Genomic DNA, 18,365 nt, shown 5'->3' with positions numbered 1-18,365 from the left:
ACCAGAAATGTTTGCGTTTCTTTCTACCTCATGTCATTTCTTACCAACACTGGATAATATTTATCCAAATATTTATAATACTTGAAAGGTTTTTTTCTTTTTTAAATCAGTTTATACATATGCACACAATTATACATTATACTCAGTTGTATTTCTTCTTTTATCAAGTTTATTTAGTTTGAGAGAGAGAGAAAAAGCACGAGTGGGGAGGGGCGGAGAGAGAGGGAGAGAGAATCCCAAGCAGGCTCTGCGTTGTCAGTGTGGGCTTGAACTGACAAACCGTGAGATCACAACCTGAGCTGAAGCTGGATGCTTAACTGACTGAGCCACCCAGGCGCCCATTCATTTGAATTTCTGGTATTAACTTGTGGCATGTTTTCAACAGGGAAACCTCAGCCTCTAGAATATGACCTCCTAGAGTGCAAAGATTTTGTCTTTGTTGTTCACAACCATATTGCCATCTTCTGGACAGTATCAGTCACTCATTAGGCACTCAATTACTATTTGTTGATTAAATGCATAAAGAATTGGGGGGAGGTGCCTTTGGTAGCTGTGGCTAAGGGGAACGCTTGAACCCCTCCTATTGGTATCCTCTTCTTAGTTACCATTTTTCATCTGTGAATATCTTCTTTACCTGTGCTACATCTTAGAGAGGTCTGTTTCAAAGTCAAATTTCAAAATGGCAGCCTATGGCTAGAATGGACCTGTGATATATTTTGTTTGGCTTTCACAGCACTTAAAAAAGGGGTGGGAGGGAAATTTCACATAAAGTCTGCAGCTCTCTGGTTTCTCTTGACAATTAGAGAATCTAGCAGTATTAGATTATCCATCTGGAATGGACAACATCACCTGGGACTGGTAATAATGGATGTCTCTTTTGTTGGGGCAGACAACTTCAGCTCACTACTGTCTCTCTGCCCCACTTCATCCATTTATGTGATCTGCTTTGATGCTGGACACATGGGAGCTTTTGGCTTCAACTTCAAGCTGTGGTGGTGGGTGGGGTTTTTGGTAAGAGGACAACTAGGTTTTACACTACCTAGTATATCCCATCTATGATCTACTCCATGTTTGAGCTCAAACAACTGTTGGGAGACAATTATACATGAATTTTTAACATGTCTGCATAGTCCAAGCTTTATGACCAAAAAGCACTAGGAAACTAGGTTAAAAGATGATTGAGTGATAAATATGTCTTAGAAATTAGAGTTTGTTTATTGTTCCAGAGAGATTCAGACATTTATTTCCTCAGGAGCTGTTCGCTTACATTCTAGAGTTATAAAACCCAGAGACACATTTCCCCTCTCTCCAGGAAATATTTGCTTACATTTCATAGTAAAGGTCTCTTTCTTGGGAAAGAGGGATAGGTTGGAGTGCCAATCATTTGGTATAATTTCTGAGCCTCATAATTTCAGGGTTCACTCCTGTGGTGGTTCCCCACAGGTAAACATCTGGTGCCCATTGTGTTGCCCTGTGGGGATTTGCGGTGTGCTTCAGATTCTGTGTCTCCCTCTTTCTGCTCCCCTGCCCCCAGCTTGCACTCTGTCTTGCTCCAAAATAAATAAATACTAAAAAATTTTTAAAAATAAATATAAACATAAATATAATTATGAATATGAATGTAAGTACAAACATAAACATATGTACATAAATGTTATATATATAATATACATTTGCAGTCGACCTTTGACCAATGTGGGAATTGGGGACACTGACCCCGTGCAGTAGAAAATCCATGTATAACTTAACTACTACTGTTAACTAGAAGTCTAATCCATAATATAAACAGTCAAGTAACACATATTTTGTATGTTACATGTTTCATATACTGTATTCTTACAATAAAGTAAGCTAGAGGAAAGAAAATGTTATTAAGAAAATGAAAATACATTTACAGTACTTATTTATCAGTATAGTAAGTACTTATAAAATACTTACAAATGTATTTATCAAAAAAAATCCACATGTAAGTGGATGCATGCAGTTCAAATCTGTGTTGTTCAAGGGTCAACTGTATATAAAAACATTATAGTGGTGCCTAGGTGGTTCATTCGGTTAAGCTTCTGGCTCTTGATGTCAGCTCAGGTCACTATCTCACAGTTCGTGAATTCGAACCCCTGCTGGGGATTCTTTCTCCCTCCCTTTCTGCCCCTCCATGTCTGTCTGTCTGTCTTTCTCCCAAATAAATAACTAAACTTAAAAAAAAAAGACATTATATATAAAACAACAACCCCCTTCAGTGGCAGTAGCCTAAAATTTTGTGTAATCATTCCATGCCCAACTCCATATGGATTACAACAGAAAAAAATTAATTTTGACTTTTCCTCAGACCTTAGCACCAACATCACGATCACTCCATCTCCAAACTCTGGCTTAAGGCTGGCTGTGTTCACTCTACTACTAAGAATATCTAATTATTTTATTTTTCTTGTTATAGAGTTTTCTACTCTTGATATGAAGTATAGTAGCCGAAGAATTGAGGTAAGATTAGTTTTAGCATTTCTGACTTAAGAATTAAAACCAAGAACTTTGTTGTCTTTGATAGAGACAAACTCTATCAAAGAACTCAGAACCAAAATCCTCAGCAGCTTAGCTTGGAAAACTATATATAGTTTGTAGAGTCGCAAATAACTTCTGGGAGAGTGCTAGTTTGCCATTTATGTTTTTTTCCTGGGGTGTTTTCTGTTCTCTACATAATGAGGTGAGTAACTCTTTTAGACGTATTTTAATTTGTCTTCTCTTAGCATGTCTAGAAATTAGGTAAATTTTTTCCCTAGTGGTAGAAAGGTTTTCCTAATTGTCTCATTAGTAAGTACAGCTTTTGGAAATATTCCTGTGAACCTCTCGACTATCTGTGTCTTCTGTATCCTATGAACCTTTGAGAAAGTGCATGGGTCCTGCTTAGTGTTGTAAAAAGCAGTTTATTAGAGTTTATTAGTCTTAAAAAAATAATAATGGCTGCTACTAGGGAGATGTTTTAGCACTGGCACAATCTGTCTTTATTTCCAAAGTTATTTTTCAGTGATGGAAGAAAATCATCAAGGCAATAAAACTGGGTTTTACACTGCATTTCACCTACTTCTAAATTTTTTTTTTAATGTTTATTTATTTTTGAGAGACAGAGTGTGAGCGGGGAAGGGGCAGAGAGAGAAAGACACAGAATCTGAAGAGACTCCAGGCTCTGAGCTGTCAGCACAGAGCCCAATGCAGGGCTCGAACTCACAAGCCATGAGATCATGACCTGAGCCAAAGCCAGATACTTAACTGACTGAGCCACCAAGGCGCCCCTCACCTACTTCTAATGCCTAGATCTCTAGTGTCAGTTTCCTATTCTCTTATACACAGGTGGCAGTACAATGAAAATTGAACAGACAGCTCTCAATTACCACTCATGATCCATGCTCATAAATATTCTAATATAATTAGGTATCAAATCTGTATACATGGAAAAAGCCACAATGGAAAAAAAGCTTAAAGTTAGAGTTTATAGCTTAATGATCATAAAGCTGTATTTTATATATTGCATTACACTGACCTCTAGAGGTTAATGGTAACAAAAACCAACTTAATTTGAAAGTAGTTGGAGGACGAAGTAAAAACCATTCAGGGTTGCTAACTTTCAAGTGTATGGTGTGGCATGTTTATGACCGCACCTCAACAAAACAATTCAGTAAAACAATATGGAGTAGTTGTGTTCCAGATACAAAATCTGAGTTAGTCTGTAAGCTAATGATCATTGTTAAGGTAAATGTAACAAATTTTAAGCTGTTCTAAGTGGGAATTTTAAAAAATCTTAGATCACTTCTATGGAAAGGAAAAGAGAAATAAAATCCTCATCTTAAAATTTTAAAATTTTAATGTTTACATTGTAGAGCCTTTATTTTAAATACATAAACATGAATCTATGTCTATAATAATCTTGGGTTTTATTTTTTATTTATTCAATTTTAAAAGATTTTATTTTTAGGTAATCTCTACACCCAACGTAGGGTTTGAACTCATGACCCCAAGATCAAGAGTCACATGCTCCACTGACTGAGTCAGCCAGGTGACCCCCCCAAATCTTGGTTTTTAGAAGTACAATTTTACCAAAAATACTGGGAATGAGGTTTTATTTTTTTTAATTGGGATCTCTAGGATAGCCTTTTACTTTGTTAAAGGCCTCCCTAAAAAGAATCTTAGAGGGGCGCCTGGGTGGCTCAGTTGGTTAGGTGACTGACTTTGGCTCAGGTCATGATCTCACGGTTTGTGAGTTCAAGCCCCACGTTGGGCTCTGTGCTGACAGCTCAGAGCCTGGAGCCTGCTTCAGATTCTGTGCCTCTCTCTCTGCCCATCCCCTGCTTGTGCTCTGTCTCTCTCAAAAAAAAAAAAAAAAAAGTTATAAAATTAAAAAAAAAAAAAGAGAATCTTAGAATCCCTTTGAATTACTTTAAACCAATTAACATGACATGCATATATGTTTCTGCATTCATTAGCTTTTTCTCTTTCCTTTTAGTTCCCTCTGCCAGCATTGTCACTTTTGCCCATGAAACCTGGTCTTCATACTGCCCCCCAAGATCACATGGATCAAAAGGAGAGAGAAAAAAATATTCTGAACTTTGTATCTTTCAAACCTAAGCTCTCAGAGCCCAGAAGTCAATCTGATGAGGTTAGACCATTGAACAAGCAGCAGGAAGCTCCGTTTAAGGTGTTTGTGGATCAGACTCTCAGGTGCTCTAATAGCTCTATTTGGTCCAGAAACATGTGCTCTTTTTGGAAGGCTAACCATCACAGACAACATATGGAGATGGAGAACAGGAAATCCAAGGAAACAGAAGAAAGTGACAAAATTTCAATCTCTCACTTTGAAAAAGGACAATCTTTGTTGTCCTTTGAGAATTGTAAGGAACGCAGTTTTCCTACAGATAGGGAAGTGGATATTGACTACCTTGGTTGTGAAATGAGAAAAGCAGAAGAGAATTCTCAACATCTTTTATCAGGAAAGAAAGAGGGTTCAGTAGCCAGAAACTTGTTTACAGATTTTGAAGTTGGATGTAACATGCCAGTCAAGTTCCAAGAAGCCCAGCATTCAGAAGTAATTCTAAGTCAGGATGAAGAGACTAGAAATGATAAAGCTGATTTAAAAAGTACTTCAGTACATAAAGGTGAAGCAGTTGAGCCAAATCATATTTTAGAAGAGTATACTGTACTTAAAAGTTTGTCCAATGTAGTCCCTGATGGCCCCACTGAAAAGATTCCGCAAGGTCCTAGACGCACAGAGACAAACATAAAAATGTCAATGGCGGAGGCAACCAAACCGGAAATGAATGGGATGGTGCCTCTTATCCACATCACTTTCCCTGGAGATGAAACTCCCAAGGAACCAGCAGTAGCCAAACCAAGCCTCCAAAAAAGAAAGGGCACTCTTCATAGCAACAATAGCTTCAATATTCTTGTACATCAAGAAAATGACAGACATAAGATGAAAACCCCCAGAAATAAGTTGGATTCAAAGACCAAGACCAGTAATAGGACACCCCAGAATTTCATGATTTCCATTGAAGGTTCCATTAAGCCTACCATACATAAAACCAGTATAAAAACTCCAGTTTTCCCTGCTTTGGGGCTTGTTGACCCCAGACCTTGGCAACCACCCAAGTTTCAAAGGAGAATGCCACAGATAGAAAAGAAGCAATCAACTTACCGGGCTCTGAAACCTAAAAAGCAATCTTTTCCTTGCATCGGTAAGAATTCAGGAATAAAAAAGTCTTCTGTTCCTCTCTCTGCTCAACCAACAGAGCCAAGACTAAATTACTTAGATCTTAAGTATAGTGACATGTTCAAAGAAATCAATTCAACTGCTAATGGTCCTGGAATCTATGAAATGTTTGGGACCCCTGTTTATTGTCACATGAGAGAGGCTGAACGTCATGAGAGCAAATATTATCGAGAGATATGCTCAGCTCCATCTGGCAGATGTATTACCAATAAATGTCGATCTTCACACAGTGAGAGGAGCAGCAACAGCAGAACAAGATTTTCTCAGAAAAGACCACATGTTAAACCTGTAAAGGTTTCACTTGGCATTAAACAAAAGAACAAAATTTTAATTTCTAAAGAAAAGGGTTACAAGGCTGTAGGTAGCAACGTACAAGACATGGAAAATGGTGATATTTCAGGTTCACAGTGGCAGATAAAGTCTTTAGGAGATGACTTTCTTTCTTCTAATAATGAAGTTCAGCCCTTGAACTCAGCTCTGCCTCATGAGCAGTCCACTGAACAGAATAAAGTCATTCCTGTTTCAGATTTGTCCACTGTTGAAGAAGTCTCTATGGAAGAGTCTGCTGATGAAGGAGATATTTCTAACAATCAAATACTTGCCACAAGCCTCAGAGATCTACAGAAACTTGAAGAACTACATCACCAGACCCCATTTGTCCTTTCAGAAAACAGTTGGGCAATGCCCAGTGAGAAGAATTCCAATAAGCATGTACTGCAAGAAAAGCAGAATACAGCATCGCTTGTTAAAATAGATGCCAACCAAATTTTAACTAATGATGTAGGGTTTGAAAGTGTTTTAGGTAAGTCTGAGAGACTTTTGAGTTTCTCTTTCCAAGAGAAACAACAGAGTGCATCTTCCCAAGCATATCAACATTGGGCACATTCTTTGGATCCTGATAGTTTAGTTAATGAATCAATTACATATCAAACATTTGGACAAACTTTAAATTATGCAAATTCAATTTCGCAAGGAATTCTAGATTCTGTAAAGAATGAAGAATTGACGGATGAACTATTAGGATGTCTAGCTGCAGAACTATTAGCTCTTGACGAGAGAGGTAACACCTCTTGCCAAATAATGGCAAATGAAACAGATCCTGAAAATCTAAATCTTGTCTTCAGTAGGAGAGGACAAACCACACAAGAATTGGGCGGAGAGACAACCAATGTTAAAATACAGGTTGGTATAATTAGAATCAGTGATTCATTAGAGGCAGGAAGGGACCTCAGAGATGGTTGCAAGTTTGGAATCCAGTTTATTTGACTTGCAGGCTAAGATGTTTTCATTATGCCACCTTGATTCTGGAGTTCAGCTAGCCTAACACTGCAATGGAATCACATTGGGTACATTAATATAGCAAAACTATTTATTTAAAGTAGGTTCATATTTTATTCGGTGAAGATGTTTTCAATTAATAAATAGCAGAGAGGTAATTATGGGGAAAGTATTGCTCTAGGTGGTATGTGAGATAGAAAGAACTGAATGTAGCCCCTGGAGTAGATCACCACCTAATTCCAAAAAACATATGAAGACATGAAATATGAAAACTTTAACACAGAAATATCATTGGTGCCTACTGTGTTGCTGGCGCTGGGCTAAGAACTAGAACAAGACTTAGCCATTGTTCTCAAGGAAGATAAGCGACAATCCTGAAAAATGTTTAAAAATTTTTTTTGGCATGGAAGTGGGCATGGGGAAGAAGAATAGCAACAGATCATTGGGGTCATTGTTTTGTTGGTTTCACTTCTCACTGAAATACTTGAGCCTCCTGTCCTATTCAAATTTTAAAGACAGAAACAGTAGGCTTAGCTGAAATATCATCTATTGAACACTGATTCAGGCTGTATCACACTGTATCACGATCAGGAACAGTTATTTTAGATAGTTTATCTAAGGATACATGAAGTATATAGTTATATCATAGCCAGGTTTATTGAGAACTTACCATGTAGGAGCGAGGGATTTTATACTGTCTTCTTTATATGCTTCAGAACAGCTCTATGAGATAACTAAAGGTAATAACAAGTCCCAATTTTGCAGATGAGAAATTTGAGGCTTAGAAAGTTACAGTCAGTGAGTGATGGGACCACACCCTTAATCACGACACAGTGAGATGGTTCTTTGTCCTGAAATATCAGCCCTGTCCTTATGGCGAATTTGGTCTCTCCTGGGGGTAGAGAGTGATCCCTGGAGGCCTCCAGGCTTGGGTAGGAAATGGGGATATGTGTGTGCACACCTGTGTGTCGGAGATGAATCTACCACTCTGTCATTTTAAATTTAAGAAAAGCTAACAAGCTAGTAAGTATCATCAGCCTGTAACCTCATCCTACAATGATGGAGTCAAAACTGACTTTTTACAGCCTTTTCCTCCCTAAGAAGTCCTTAAAATTTAGTTGGGATAGAAACAATGAAAGGATGGGGAAGAGGAACCCAAATGGCCCTTTCTTTCATGATGAAGGAGAGACCCTGCAGGAAGTCTTGCTTCCAATGGCCTTCACCATGTCTCTGTGTCACCATCATTTATTTTTAAGAACTTGTAGAAGAGATCAAAGCAAAGCAGTTTGATCCAATCAACCAATTGGAAAACATGGTCTAAGTTCTTCAGAGAGATATTTGTTGAGAAGCAGGGCTTCTCAAAGTTTCCTGTGAAGGCAAATCGCTTGGGGATCATATTGAAATGTAGACACTGATTCAGTATGTCTGGGGCCTGAGATTCTGCATGTCTAACAAGCTCCTATGTGATGTTGGTACATCTGTCTGCAGATTTTCCTTTGAATAGCAAGGGTCTAGAAGACCATAGATCTTCTGTGTATTACAGCTAGTCTTGATCACTAGACCTGCTCATTGTGGCTGTGTGTTTGTGTGTGTGTGAGAGAGGGTGAAAGAGTATATATATGTATGTTTGTGTATAAGTGTATATATATGTATGTATATAGGCGTGTGTGTGTGTGTGTGTGTTTGATTCTATGTGTTGTGGAAATAATTGAAGAACAAGGTTATTCAGAACTTAACTATAGCAAAAAAGTCAGCCACCATCACTTGTGTTTGGCAGAGACTCAAAGGCAGGCAGAGGAGTGGGCAAGATTCTTGGCAGGAAAAAGGGAAGCCTTTACTACGCCCTGATTGGAAGCTGTTGGCATGGGGAAGCTGTAGGCAGGCTAACAAGTGGCATCCTATATGATTACTTATGCATATATGGCTTTCTCTAGTTGGTCCCAAGTTAGAAGAAAGTAAGACTCTACTCTTTAGCCCTTTTTCCCCATCCCAATGACTCAGAGTTTAATGGTGACTTTTCTTTTTTTCTCATTGTCCCAGAGATATAGTAATGGGTTCAGCATATATGACAAGGACAAGAAATTTCTCAACTCAAATGAAAAGAAGAAATTTCCTGAAAATAGTTTAAAGTATGAAGAATCTATCCTGTGGACTAAGGGAGAGGTCCTTGGGAAGGGAGCCTATGGCACAGTAAGTTAAATGGGAAACATGATGAAATCCCAAATCCCCACTTCTTCTTGACCTACCTTTTCCTCCCTAATCCTCTTGTGCACCCTTCACACCCTCTATGCTCTTCTACCTGAAACTCTTTCAGTTGGAAATAACAGGAAACTCAATCCAAACTGGCCCAGGGAAAAGGATGTTCACTGTTTTATGTAACTGAAGGGTCTGGAGTAGGTCTGGCTCTAGGCGGAGGTGATTTCAGGGGTCAAAAAAATATCACCAGGGTCTGGCCTCTTTGTATCTCTTCTAATAGGTCTTATTCTCAGGGTACATGTGGTGGTACAATAACCAATGTATTTCTAGCCTCTCATTCTCCTGGATCCAAGTCCAGTGGGAAAGATGTCTCATTGTTCAACAGCTCAGGATGTTACCATTGCTGAGAATCATTGCTGAGTGGCCAAAACAAAAGCTGTTCCTTACATTTTTTGAATGGTCTGAAAGATCATCTAAAGTCCTAGCACATTAGATAGTATTTACATGCATCAGTTACAAGAAGACTGATCCCCAAAGAAGATAGGTTATGTTTCTAGCCGGGGACATATCAGCAAGAAGGTGGGAAGACATGAAACCACTGAAAACGCATGATGGGGTCACTGACAAGTTGCCCCAGTTCTGCCTTCCTCTCTCTCCTTAGAGCTTTGGCACTGAAACAGCCCTATTTCATTTATTTGGTGAGCAATTTTGCCATTGTAGTCATGTAGATATCTGTGAGGGATAATCACCCCAGTTTTATAGATGAGAAAAACTGAAGTCAAAACGATTATACAGCTTACCCAAATTTACACAGCTGGGGAATGGTAAAGCCAGGATTCTAACCAGTCCAGGCCACTGAACTCCAAGCCATTATGATATCCATTCACCATGCTGCTCATCCCCGTTTTGGCCTCACTGAAACACTGACTTTGCTTAAGTACTTTGCATTTATGTAGGGATGAATCAACTTAGAGAAAGACAGGGTTTGGGAGGAGAAGGGAAAGACAAGTGTCACCTGAGGCATTTTGTGAACAAGTTCTATCATTTATATTTAATAATAAGGTTTGCTTCTAGGTATATTGTGGTCTTACTAGCCAAGGACAGCTAATAGCTGTAAAACAGGTGGCTTTGGATACCTCTGATAAATTAGCTACTGAGAAAGAATACCGGAAGCTACAGGAAGAAGTAGATTTGCTCAAAGCACTGAAACATGTCAACATTGTGGCCTATCTGGGGACATGCTTGGAAGCGAACATCGTAAGCATTTTCATGGAATTTGTTCCTGGTGGCTCAATTTCTAGTATTATAAGCCGTTTTGGGCCATTGCCTGAGATGGTTTTCTGTAAATATACAAGACAAATTCTGCAAGGTGTTGCTTATCTCCATGAGAACTGTGTGGTGCATCGAGATATCAAAGGAAACAATGTTATGCTCATGCCAACTGGAATAATAAAGCTAATTGACTTTGGCTGTGCCAAGCGTTTGGCTTGGGCTGGCATAAATGGCACCCACAGTGACATGCTTAAGTCCATGCATGGGACTCCATATTGGATGGCCCCGGAAGTCATCAATGAGTCTGGATACGGAAGGAAGTCAGATATCTGGAGCATTGGCTGCACCGTGTTTGAGATGGCCACAGGGAAGCCTCCACTGGCTTCCATGGACAGGATGGCAGCCATGTTTTACATTGGAGCACACCGAGGGCTGATGCCTCCTTTACCAGAACACTTCTCAGAAAATGCAGTGGACTTTGTGCGTGTGTGCCTGACCAGGTAAGAAACTGAAAACAGGAGGAAGAGAAATCCCCAGAGATTCCAAGATTGCTGACATTTCCCCCTGAAATTTATGGCCCACAAAAAAGGCAAGTAGGGAGTGATTTTGATGATTAGCTATATTGGGTGATTGTGCTCCTCGTTGCATCAGGGTATGGGGGCAATGCTTCAGGTAGGAGGTGCCTCAATTAAATGTTTGACAGTACTTATCAGGGACAGACAATACTTCCCCAAATCAATGGGAGCATGAACATGGCTATGAGAGGGACATCTTCCCAGGGACTGGTCATGGTGAAATGACATTGCCTGTCCTTAAGTTTCCCTTTCCTGAGCTACCTTCTCTCTCAGAGAACCAGTGTCTCATTTCCTTCCTAAAACCAGCTCTCAGGAAAGTATGTGAGAAATTCATTCATATTGAGGGATTGATATGAATCAATTGATCGATGACTGGAAAATTTAATGTATTGGTCTTCCCGCCCCCAAAATACTTGCATTTAAAATGAAGGGAAACATTTTGACCCAAAGGAACAAATCTCTAATTGAAGCTTTTCATGCATTAAGTGTGGAGAGTATTTGGGGAGGCAGAAAAGGCCCAGAAAGTTGCTTGTTTTTTCCTGTTCGGATGCTCCCTAGTATCTATGGGATAAAATTTTGGGTAAAATGTTAGAAGGGACCTTAGAGATTATCCACTCATGTGGTTTTCAAACTTTTCTTAGACAGGTAGTCTTTACTCACATGAGATTTTAATTCAAAGCAGAGAGATGACTCTGGTTAAAGTATGACTGTATGTGTATGATGAGGGAGAGAGCTAAACAGTAGGGTGGAGGGGGGGCGTGGAGCCCACCCACCTGGCCTCTATGCACCTAGTGAGGCTCAACATTTAGTCATACATACAAGGTGAGGACAGCCTGAGACCTAAACACAATTCTTGCTTTCTGAGACATGTGCTTTCTTATTCCTGGATGAAAAATTCTAGTGCCTCTCAACTCCCAAAATGGGTTTTTCTCTTTCTTAATGAATCTCAGAACCTGCAGTTCTCCCTGTCTGTTGACAAATGTGCTTCTCTCTTTCAGATTCTGTTTCTTTCTCCCAGACGTGTGTCAGAGTGTCCTGGTTGATTTCAGGGGATCATATAGGCCAAGGCAGGAATACATACTTCATACTCCAGTTCTGGCTATTCCTAGATGTAGATATGTTCCAGCATGGATTGTGTGGACAGAGCCCCAGGCACAGAGCTGCCCCCTGTTCACCCAAAGAAACCTCACAAGAGACATAAAGGTGTTAGAAATGTCATATGAACCAGTACTAGTTTTAGAATTGGTCTTAGCTCTTAAGACTACTATAGTTGCTATGTTCTGAATTGAACAGTTCTCTATTATTGAGCCATAGAAAATACATGCTATTTTCATTTTCTTTCCAGTTGTCACCTCTCTCTCTCTCTCTCTCTCTCACACACACACAGACACACACACAGCTTTAAAGAGAAAGGGTGAAATCTTTTTTATGACTTTCCTTTTTAAATTTTTTTTTTAAATTTTATTTTATAGGGGAGATTTGACCATTGGGTCTTTCATGTCCTCTCCACAGATAGGAGTGAAACAAAGGCTAACGCTGGTTTGCATCTTGTTTGTGTATCTATGTCCATAGGTGTTATCCGTGTGAGATGTTTTCTCTACCTCAGGATGCTATTGTGAACACCAGTTTGTAAACGAGCTCCATTTAATGTGTTTCAAGGCAAGCTCTTGTAAACATTGGGCATTCTAACACTCAGGAAGATCAGAACAAACCCAAATGTTTTTCACATTCATGTGAATGGTGTGTGTGTGTGTATGTGTATGACTTTCCTTTTGAACCACTGCTTCATTAACTAATACACAACTCACACCACTAAGGATCAATTAATAGGGTTGTTGTGAGGGTTAAGTGAACTGGTGTATGTAAATTACTTAGAGTATGGGGCACATAATTAGGGCTCGGCAGTTAATACTACTTGGGAGAATACTAATACATCTTACCTAATTAGTGTCACATACAAGTGTAAAATTATCTTTTGAAATTCTATGGAAAAGACCCTAAGGACTCTAGAATCTTGCCCTATGGCGGTATTCCTTGGATGTCTGGATAGTCAGAAATAAAGTGGGGGCAAGGCATTCTTAAAGATTCAGAAGTATAGATGAGTAGGTACTGAGAAGGAACAAGGACTGAATAGAACAAATGAATAGAACAGAAATGAACTTTGGGGAGCAGTAAGAACTGTGAGTGGGGGTATTCCTATGGGCAGGTTGAAAGTTCTGGGAAGTCAGGCCAAGTAGTTTGGCTTTGTTGCAGTAGGCAGCAAAGAGCAGGGGACTGTAACGAGTTTGGGAAAGATCATGCCATAAAGAAAATGGCCTTTGGGAAAGCAGGTCAGAAGGCAGTGTATTAAGGACCTCAAATGGAGGCTGCTTGAGACTAGAAGGCCATGCAGGAATCAAGAGCTTTGTGGTTGAAGCAGTGGGAACTGTAAAGAGAAGAGTTCCAAAACATTCCAGGGGAAGGGGAATCAGGACTTGGTGATGAGGCACGATGAGGCTGCATAGTTTTGAGTATGGATAATGGAAAAAATAATCGAAAGTTGTGAAAGGGGAGCAGGGGAGGGAATTGAAGACAATCCACCACTTAAAGAAATGTTTGTTTTGTGAGAGACAGAGAGAGAGAGAGAACAGGCATGCGGGTGTGTGGCAAAGGAAGAGGGATTGGGAGAGAGTATCCCAACCAGGCTCCATGCTCAGTGCTGACCCCCACATGGGGCTTGATCTCAGGAACTGTGAGATTATGACCTGAACCAAGATCAAGAGTCAGGCGCTTAACTGACTGAGCCACCCAGGTGCCCCAGAGGATCCACCATTTAAGGAAACATTCGAAGCTATGGAATTGGAGTCCAGGAAAGCAAGTAAGATTGGAGGTACACATTTAGAAATCCTGAGGTTTGTAGCTATAGTCGTGAACCATTTAAGAGGGCATAGGAAAATGTTTTTGAAAATGCTCAGAGGAGAAGTAACAACCTTCATGGCATTAAGTCTAGCACATGGCTGAAGGAAAGAAAGGAGGGAAGGGAGTTGTCCCAAGGCAGGAGAACAAGAGAAGTTTTCCCGAAGTCTATGCAGAGACTGTTTTGAAAGGAGAGGTTAGTGAATGCTTCAAATGCTACTACAGAGATGACAAGGAGGATGAACTCATTTAATGAGAATATCATGGTAAATTTTAAGGGGCAATTTCTAGAGTGCAGTGGGACAGAGAGTAAGTAAGGATTTAGGATAATGAAGGTTGAAAAAAAGCCACTGGGTTTGGCTACATAAAGGAAAAGATTTTTGGAGAGAGGAGAGAGAGATTTCTGTGTATTTTTAAGACAAAAGAAAGGGCCTCCACAAGGGGAGCTTTTATTTCAAAATGACTTATAGTCACTTTATTTTTATGTCCATTTTCACCTGGGCTATTCCTGGTATTAATCCTCCTCGCACAAATTATCAAAAGATAGCCAATTTAGCCAAAATAATGCCTTTCAAGTAGGTCATTGCAGGTAACTATTGACTGGTTCACTGGTTCATTGACTAGTTCATTGGCAAAAGTTTAATTTCTTGAGGAAAAATAACCTAAACCAAAATAGTACTGTCTTCCATTATTTTATGCTCATCCAAGAGGGCCCCAAATGGGATTATTTCAATTAATCACCAAAATGCATTTAAATGTCTACTTCTTAAAGGCTATTTTTTTTTAATGTTTACTTTTGAGAGAGAGAGGGTTGGGGAGGGGCAGAGAAAGAAGGGGACAGAGGATCCAAAGTGGGCTCTGTGCTGACAGAAGACTAATGCATGTGGGGCTCAAACTCACAAATTGTGGGGGCATTACCTGAGCCGAAGTCAAGATGCTTAACCAACTGAGTCACCCAGGCATCCCTGCTTTTTAAAGGCTTTTCAATTCTGGATTCCAGTGCCTCTACATTTTAAAAGTAAATTTAATGCTAATTAAAGGCACATTAAACTGTACATCCAAAAGTGAGAATTTTACTGTGTAAGTTATACCCCAAATCGAACAAAAGTAAAATGTAAAGTAGGGACTAGTTTTTAATCATAACAACTACTTTTTGAGCTATTACTGTGTGCCAGACACTGTTCAAAACCTGTATGTACATTATTTAATTCTCCAAAGAATTGTTATTGTTATCTCCATCTTACTAATGAGAAGACTTTGTGTTGCTTACCTAAAATCATACTGATCAAAACTGAAGTGTAGACTCACCTCAAGTCTGTTTGGCCAAGACTGTGCTTCTATTTTTATTTTCCTGAGCACCTGTAAGCAGATCCATTTTTTTTTTTTATTTATTCATTTTGAAAGAGAAACAGTGTGGGCGAGCAGGGGAGGGGCAGAGAGGGAGAGAATCCCAAGGGCTAACAGGTGCAGAGCCCCATGCAAGGCTTGATTCCATAAACTGTGAAATCATGACCGGAGCTGAAATCAAGAGTTGGACACTTAACCGAGTCACCCAGGCACCCCTGTACTTCCATTTTTAAGTTGGCAGGTGGATCCAGTTGGGAGGCACTTATTGGGTGCTGTTTCTAAAGTGTTTTTCCCTTCTTAGGGACCAGCATGAGCGACCTTCTGCTGCCCAGCTCCTGAAGCACTCCTTCTTGATAAGAAGTCATTGAACATACATCAACTTTCCTTTCCAGTTCCATTATAGATACACTCCGTGACTGCTTCATTGTGGGAATGATGGTTAAGGGACTTTTGTTTTCCTATTGTTAAGTCAGCTCAACTCAACCAGATCCTGCAGTGTCCCTAACTAAAATGTTTTTAGGTAAATATTAGCCTCAAGCTTCAGGCGTGGTTACCCATGTATATGAGAAAATTTTCTTAAACAATAACAAAATGTATTGCTGTTTACAGTTTTGACTATCCTTCATTTTTGGCCTGTCAGTTTTAATGTCTTTAAAATAAATTGTAAAGCCAAGAAGAAAATTGTTTATTTTTTGCTTGGCTGGTAAAGACACTTAATTCTTGGAAAGGAAACCAGAGGAAGGTGATAAATTAAAAACTGGAGGATGCTAGATTCTGTTTAGCAGTAACCTTTGCAGATTGCAGGAGCCTCAAAATTAACAGTAAGAGCTAAGGGCCTTGGCATTTCATTATCAGAGGGTCCCCTATTTCCTCCCAAGCTTCTGCCTATAATAAGCTGTACTATTCAAGGTGGCCCCATAAGCCTCAGGTTGCTTCCCCTGAAATTTGTAGTATGACTTGAAGACTTCACTTATTTGCAGAGTCAATTAGGTCATGGCCACATCTAGAACTAGCTAAACCTAAGCCAGCTAGTAGAATAAAAGCTGGATCTTAAAGAGGGGCGGGGGGGGGGGGGGCAGCGTATCAACTTTTTCAGGGCACTTTGCTCACTTCACTTGAATGGACATCTCCACTGAGGTCACACGCTTCATTTCCATTTTCAGACCAATGGAAACCTCACCAGAAAAAGTGGACAAGTTGTCTGAATTATTACAAGGCCTTGTTGTAAGTTGGTGGATTAAACGTTTTTGATAAGGTTTCTATTGCCGTGACTCCACTCATCTGCTACATTTCCTGTTGGTTGAAGCTCTCTCTACAGAATTTTTGTACTGGCTGCTATCATTTCAAAGCGGCACAATTACAAACTAACTTTAGGTGTATTCCGACACCAGTTGTCGGATTTTGTTAAAAAGCAAGCTGGTTTTTTAGAAGTTTTTGAGAAGTAACTGAAATGCAGTCAACTGGAGGTAAAAGATTTTAGTCAACACGTTTAGATGGGTCTTTGTGGTTATGCCTTCCTTCTTTCCAATTTGTACAGTTCTTTTCTCGTATTTGGTAAGAATTTAAGAGCTATGTCCCTTATTTACTTGTATATTAGCATAACCTAAAATATCATTTTGTTAGTCTTTTGTGCCTAAGACCTAACAGGTTGGAATTATGCTCTTAGTATTGCCTAGATGTTTGCTCCCTTTATTATGTTCCTTTGGGAGAAGGAAGGTCTGAAAGGAGATTGGGAGTGCAGATAGGTGGTGGCTGGAAGGGCATTTACTGAGCTCCTGATATAAAAAAGCACCTCATTTAATTCTGGTTGATTTGGGTTTGTATTATTCTCATTTTCTTAGTAATGTGACTTTCTCAAGGCCATCCTACTTGTAGGTGGAAGGTGAGACAGCCACCCAGATTTGTGTGACTTTACAGCCCTTTCACTGCTGCCTCTCAGATGTGTGATTTATAAGTAAAATTACATCAAATTTTACTCAGACAAAACCTCACGAGGAGGCTGATAGACAAATTCCACCAGTCTGGTTAGTGAACTTGGTTAATGATATGAAAAGCTTTTCATTTTTCACTTAGCAACAGTATCGCCTTCCTCTCTATGACCACCTCCCTTTTCACCACACACAATTCAAGTTTTTAATTATATCCAAAAGTGCACTTCACTATGTACTAAATCTTCTCGTATGCCCTGGGCCCCAAGCTCGACCAAAAGAAATTTAAGTCCTCAGGTAAAACTGTCAGAGTAGTTCCAACTCTACAGCACTTCCCTACATTTAACCTATTTTAGCCCTCACAGGGTAAACAAACATTCCTCGGTGGCTTGAGTGAAGAGAACTGCCATAGTGGAAAAGAGCAAGCTCTGGAATATGGGGTTGGGGAGCGTACAGTATTCCATTATCCACTTCCTCCTGCATGACCACACTACAGCAGTCCTGGGCCTTTTATATGGTAATGAGTAGCTCCAAAATAAAAACCACCTAATCTGTTCAATAAGCAGTCAAAAGCCTCCATCACCTACCTACCGGGCCATCTTTAGTCATATTACTTCTTGCATTTGTAAGTATTAATTCAGCTTAAAGCGGCTATGTAACTTAGAACCTTGCATCTAAAACAGCTTTCCAGGGGATTCTGTCAACTTCAAAGTACCCAATGGAGAGGCGCCTGGATGGCTCAGTCGCTTCAACACCCAACTCTTGATTTTGGGTAAGGTCATGATCTCACCCTAATGAGTCTGAGCCTTGAGTTGGGCTCTGTGCTGAGCATGGAGCCTGCTTGGGATTCTCTCTCCCTCGCTATCCTTTCCCTGCTCGCGTTCTCTCTGAATAAAAAAAAAAAAAAAAAAAAAAGTACCCAATGTAGGCAGTCTGTATCTTCACTGGTGGTAAACAAAATTAACAAGAGTGAAAAACCAGGAACAGCAAACAAGCCTGAGAAAAGCTAAAGTACTTCATCCTATTGCATGACTTCTCAAACTTGTGAAAAACTATGACTGAATTCATCTCTAGAGCAACCACTCCGGCAGATTTATGCCTTGAAAGACTAAAAAC

General features: G+C 39.8%; 1 protein-coding gene across 8 annotated transcripts in view; it reads left to right on the top strand.

The window, feature by feature from the left end:
• The window catches only part of MAP3K19 (mitogen-activated protein kinase kinase kinase 19), a 63,418-nt gene extending 45,372 nt beyond the window's left edge, over positions 1–18,046 (top strand). For 3 of the 8 annotated variants that reach the window (XM_042994324.1, XM_042994323.1, XM_042994325.1), the window contains exons 11-15: positions 2,438–2,481; positions 4,496–6,940; positions 9,077–9,226; positions 10,307–11,004; positions 15,623–16,431. In XM_042994324.1, coding sequence (XP_042850258.1) covers positions 2,438–2,481; positions 4,496–6,940; positions 9,077–9,226; positions 10,307–11,004; positions 15,623–15,689 — 3,404 coding nt within the window. In that variant the 3' untranslated portion in view covers positions 15,690–16,431. Of the gene's footprint in view, positions 1–2,437; positions 2,482–4,495; positions 6,941–9,076; positions 9,227–10,294; positions 11,005–15,622; positions 16,441–16,484 lie in introns of those variants that run through there. The other 5 variants (XR_006220671.1, XR_006220670.1, XM_007098832.3 and 2 more) reach the window with 5 other exon arrangements.
• The last annotated feature ends 319 nt before the right edge of the window (positions 18,047–18,365 follow it).

This window comes from Panthera tigris, chromosome C1, assembly GCF_018350195.1.
Source record: "Panthera tigris isolate Pti1 chromosome C1, P.tigris_Pti1_mat1.1, whole genome shotgun sequence".
NCBI classification, from domain to species: domain Eukaryota; kingdom Metazoa; phylum Chordata; class Mammalia; order Carnivora; family Felidae; genus Panthera; species Panthera tigris.
This window is presented reverse-complemented; position numbering and strand designations above follow the sequence as displayed.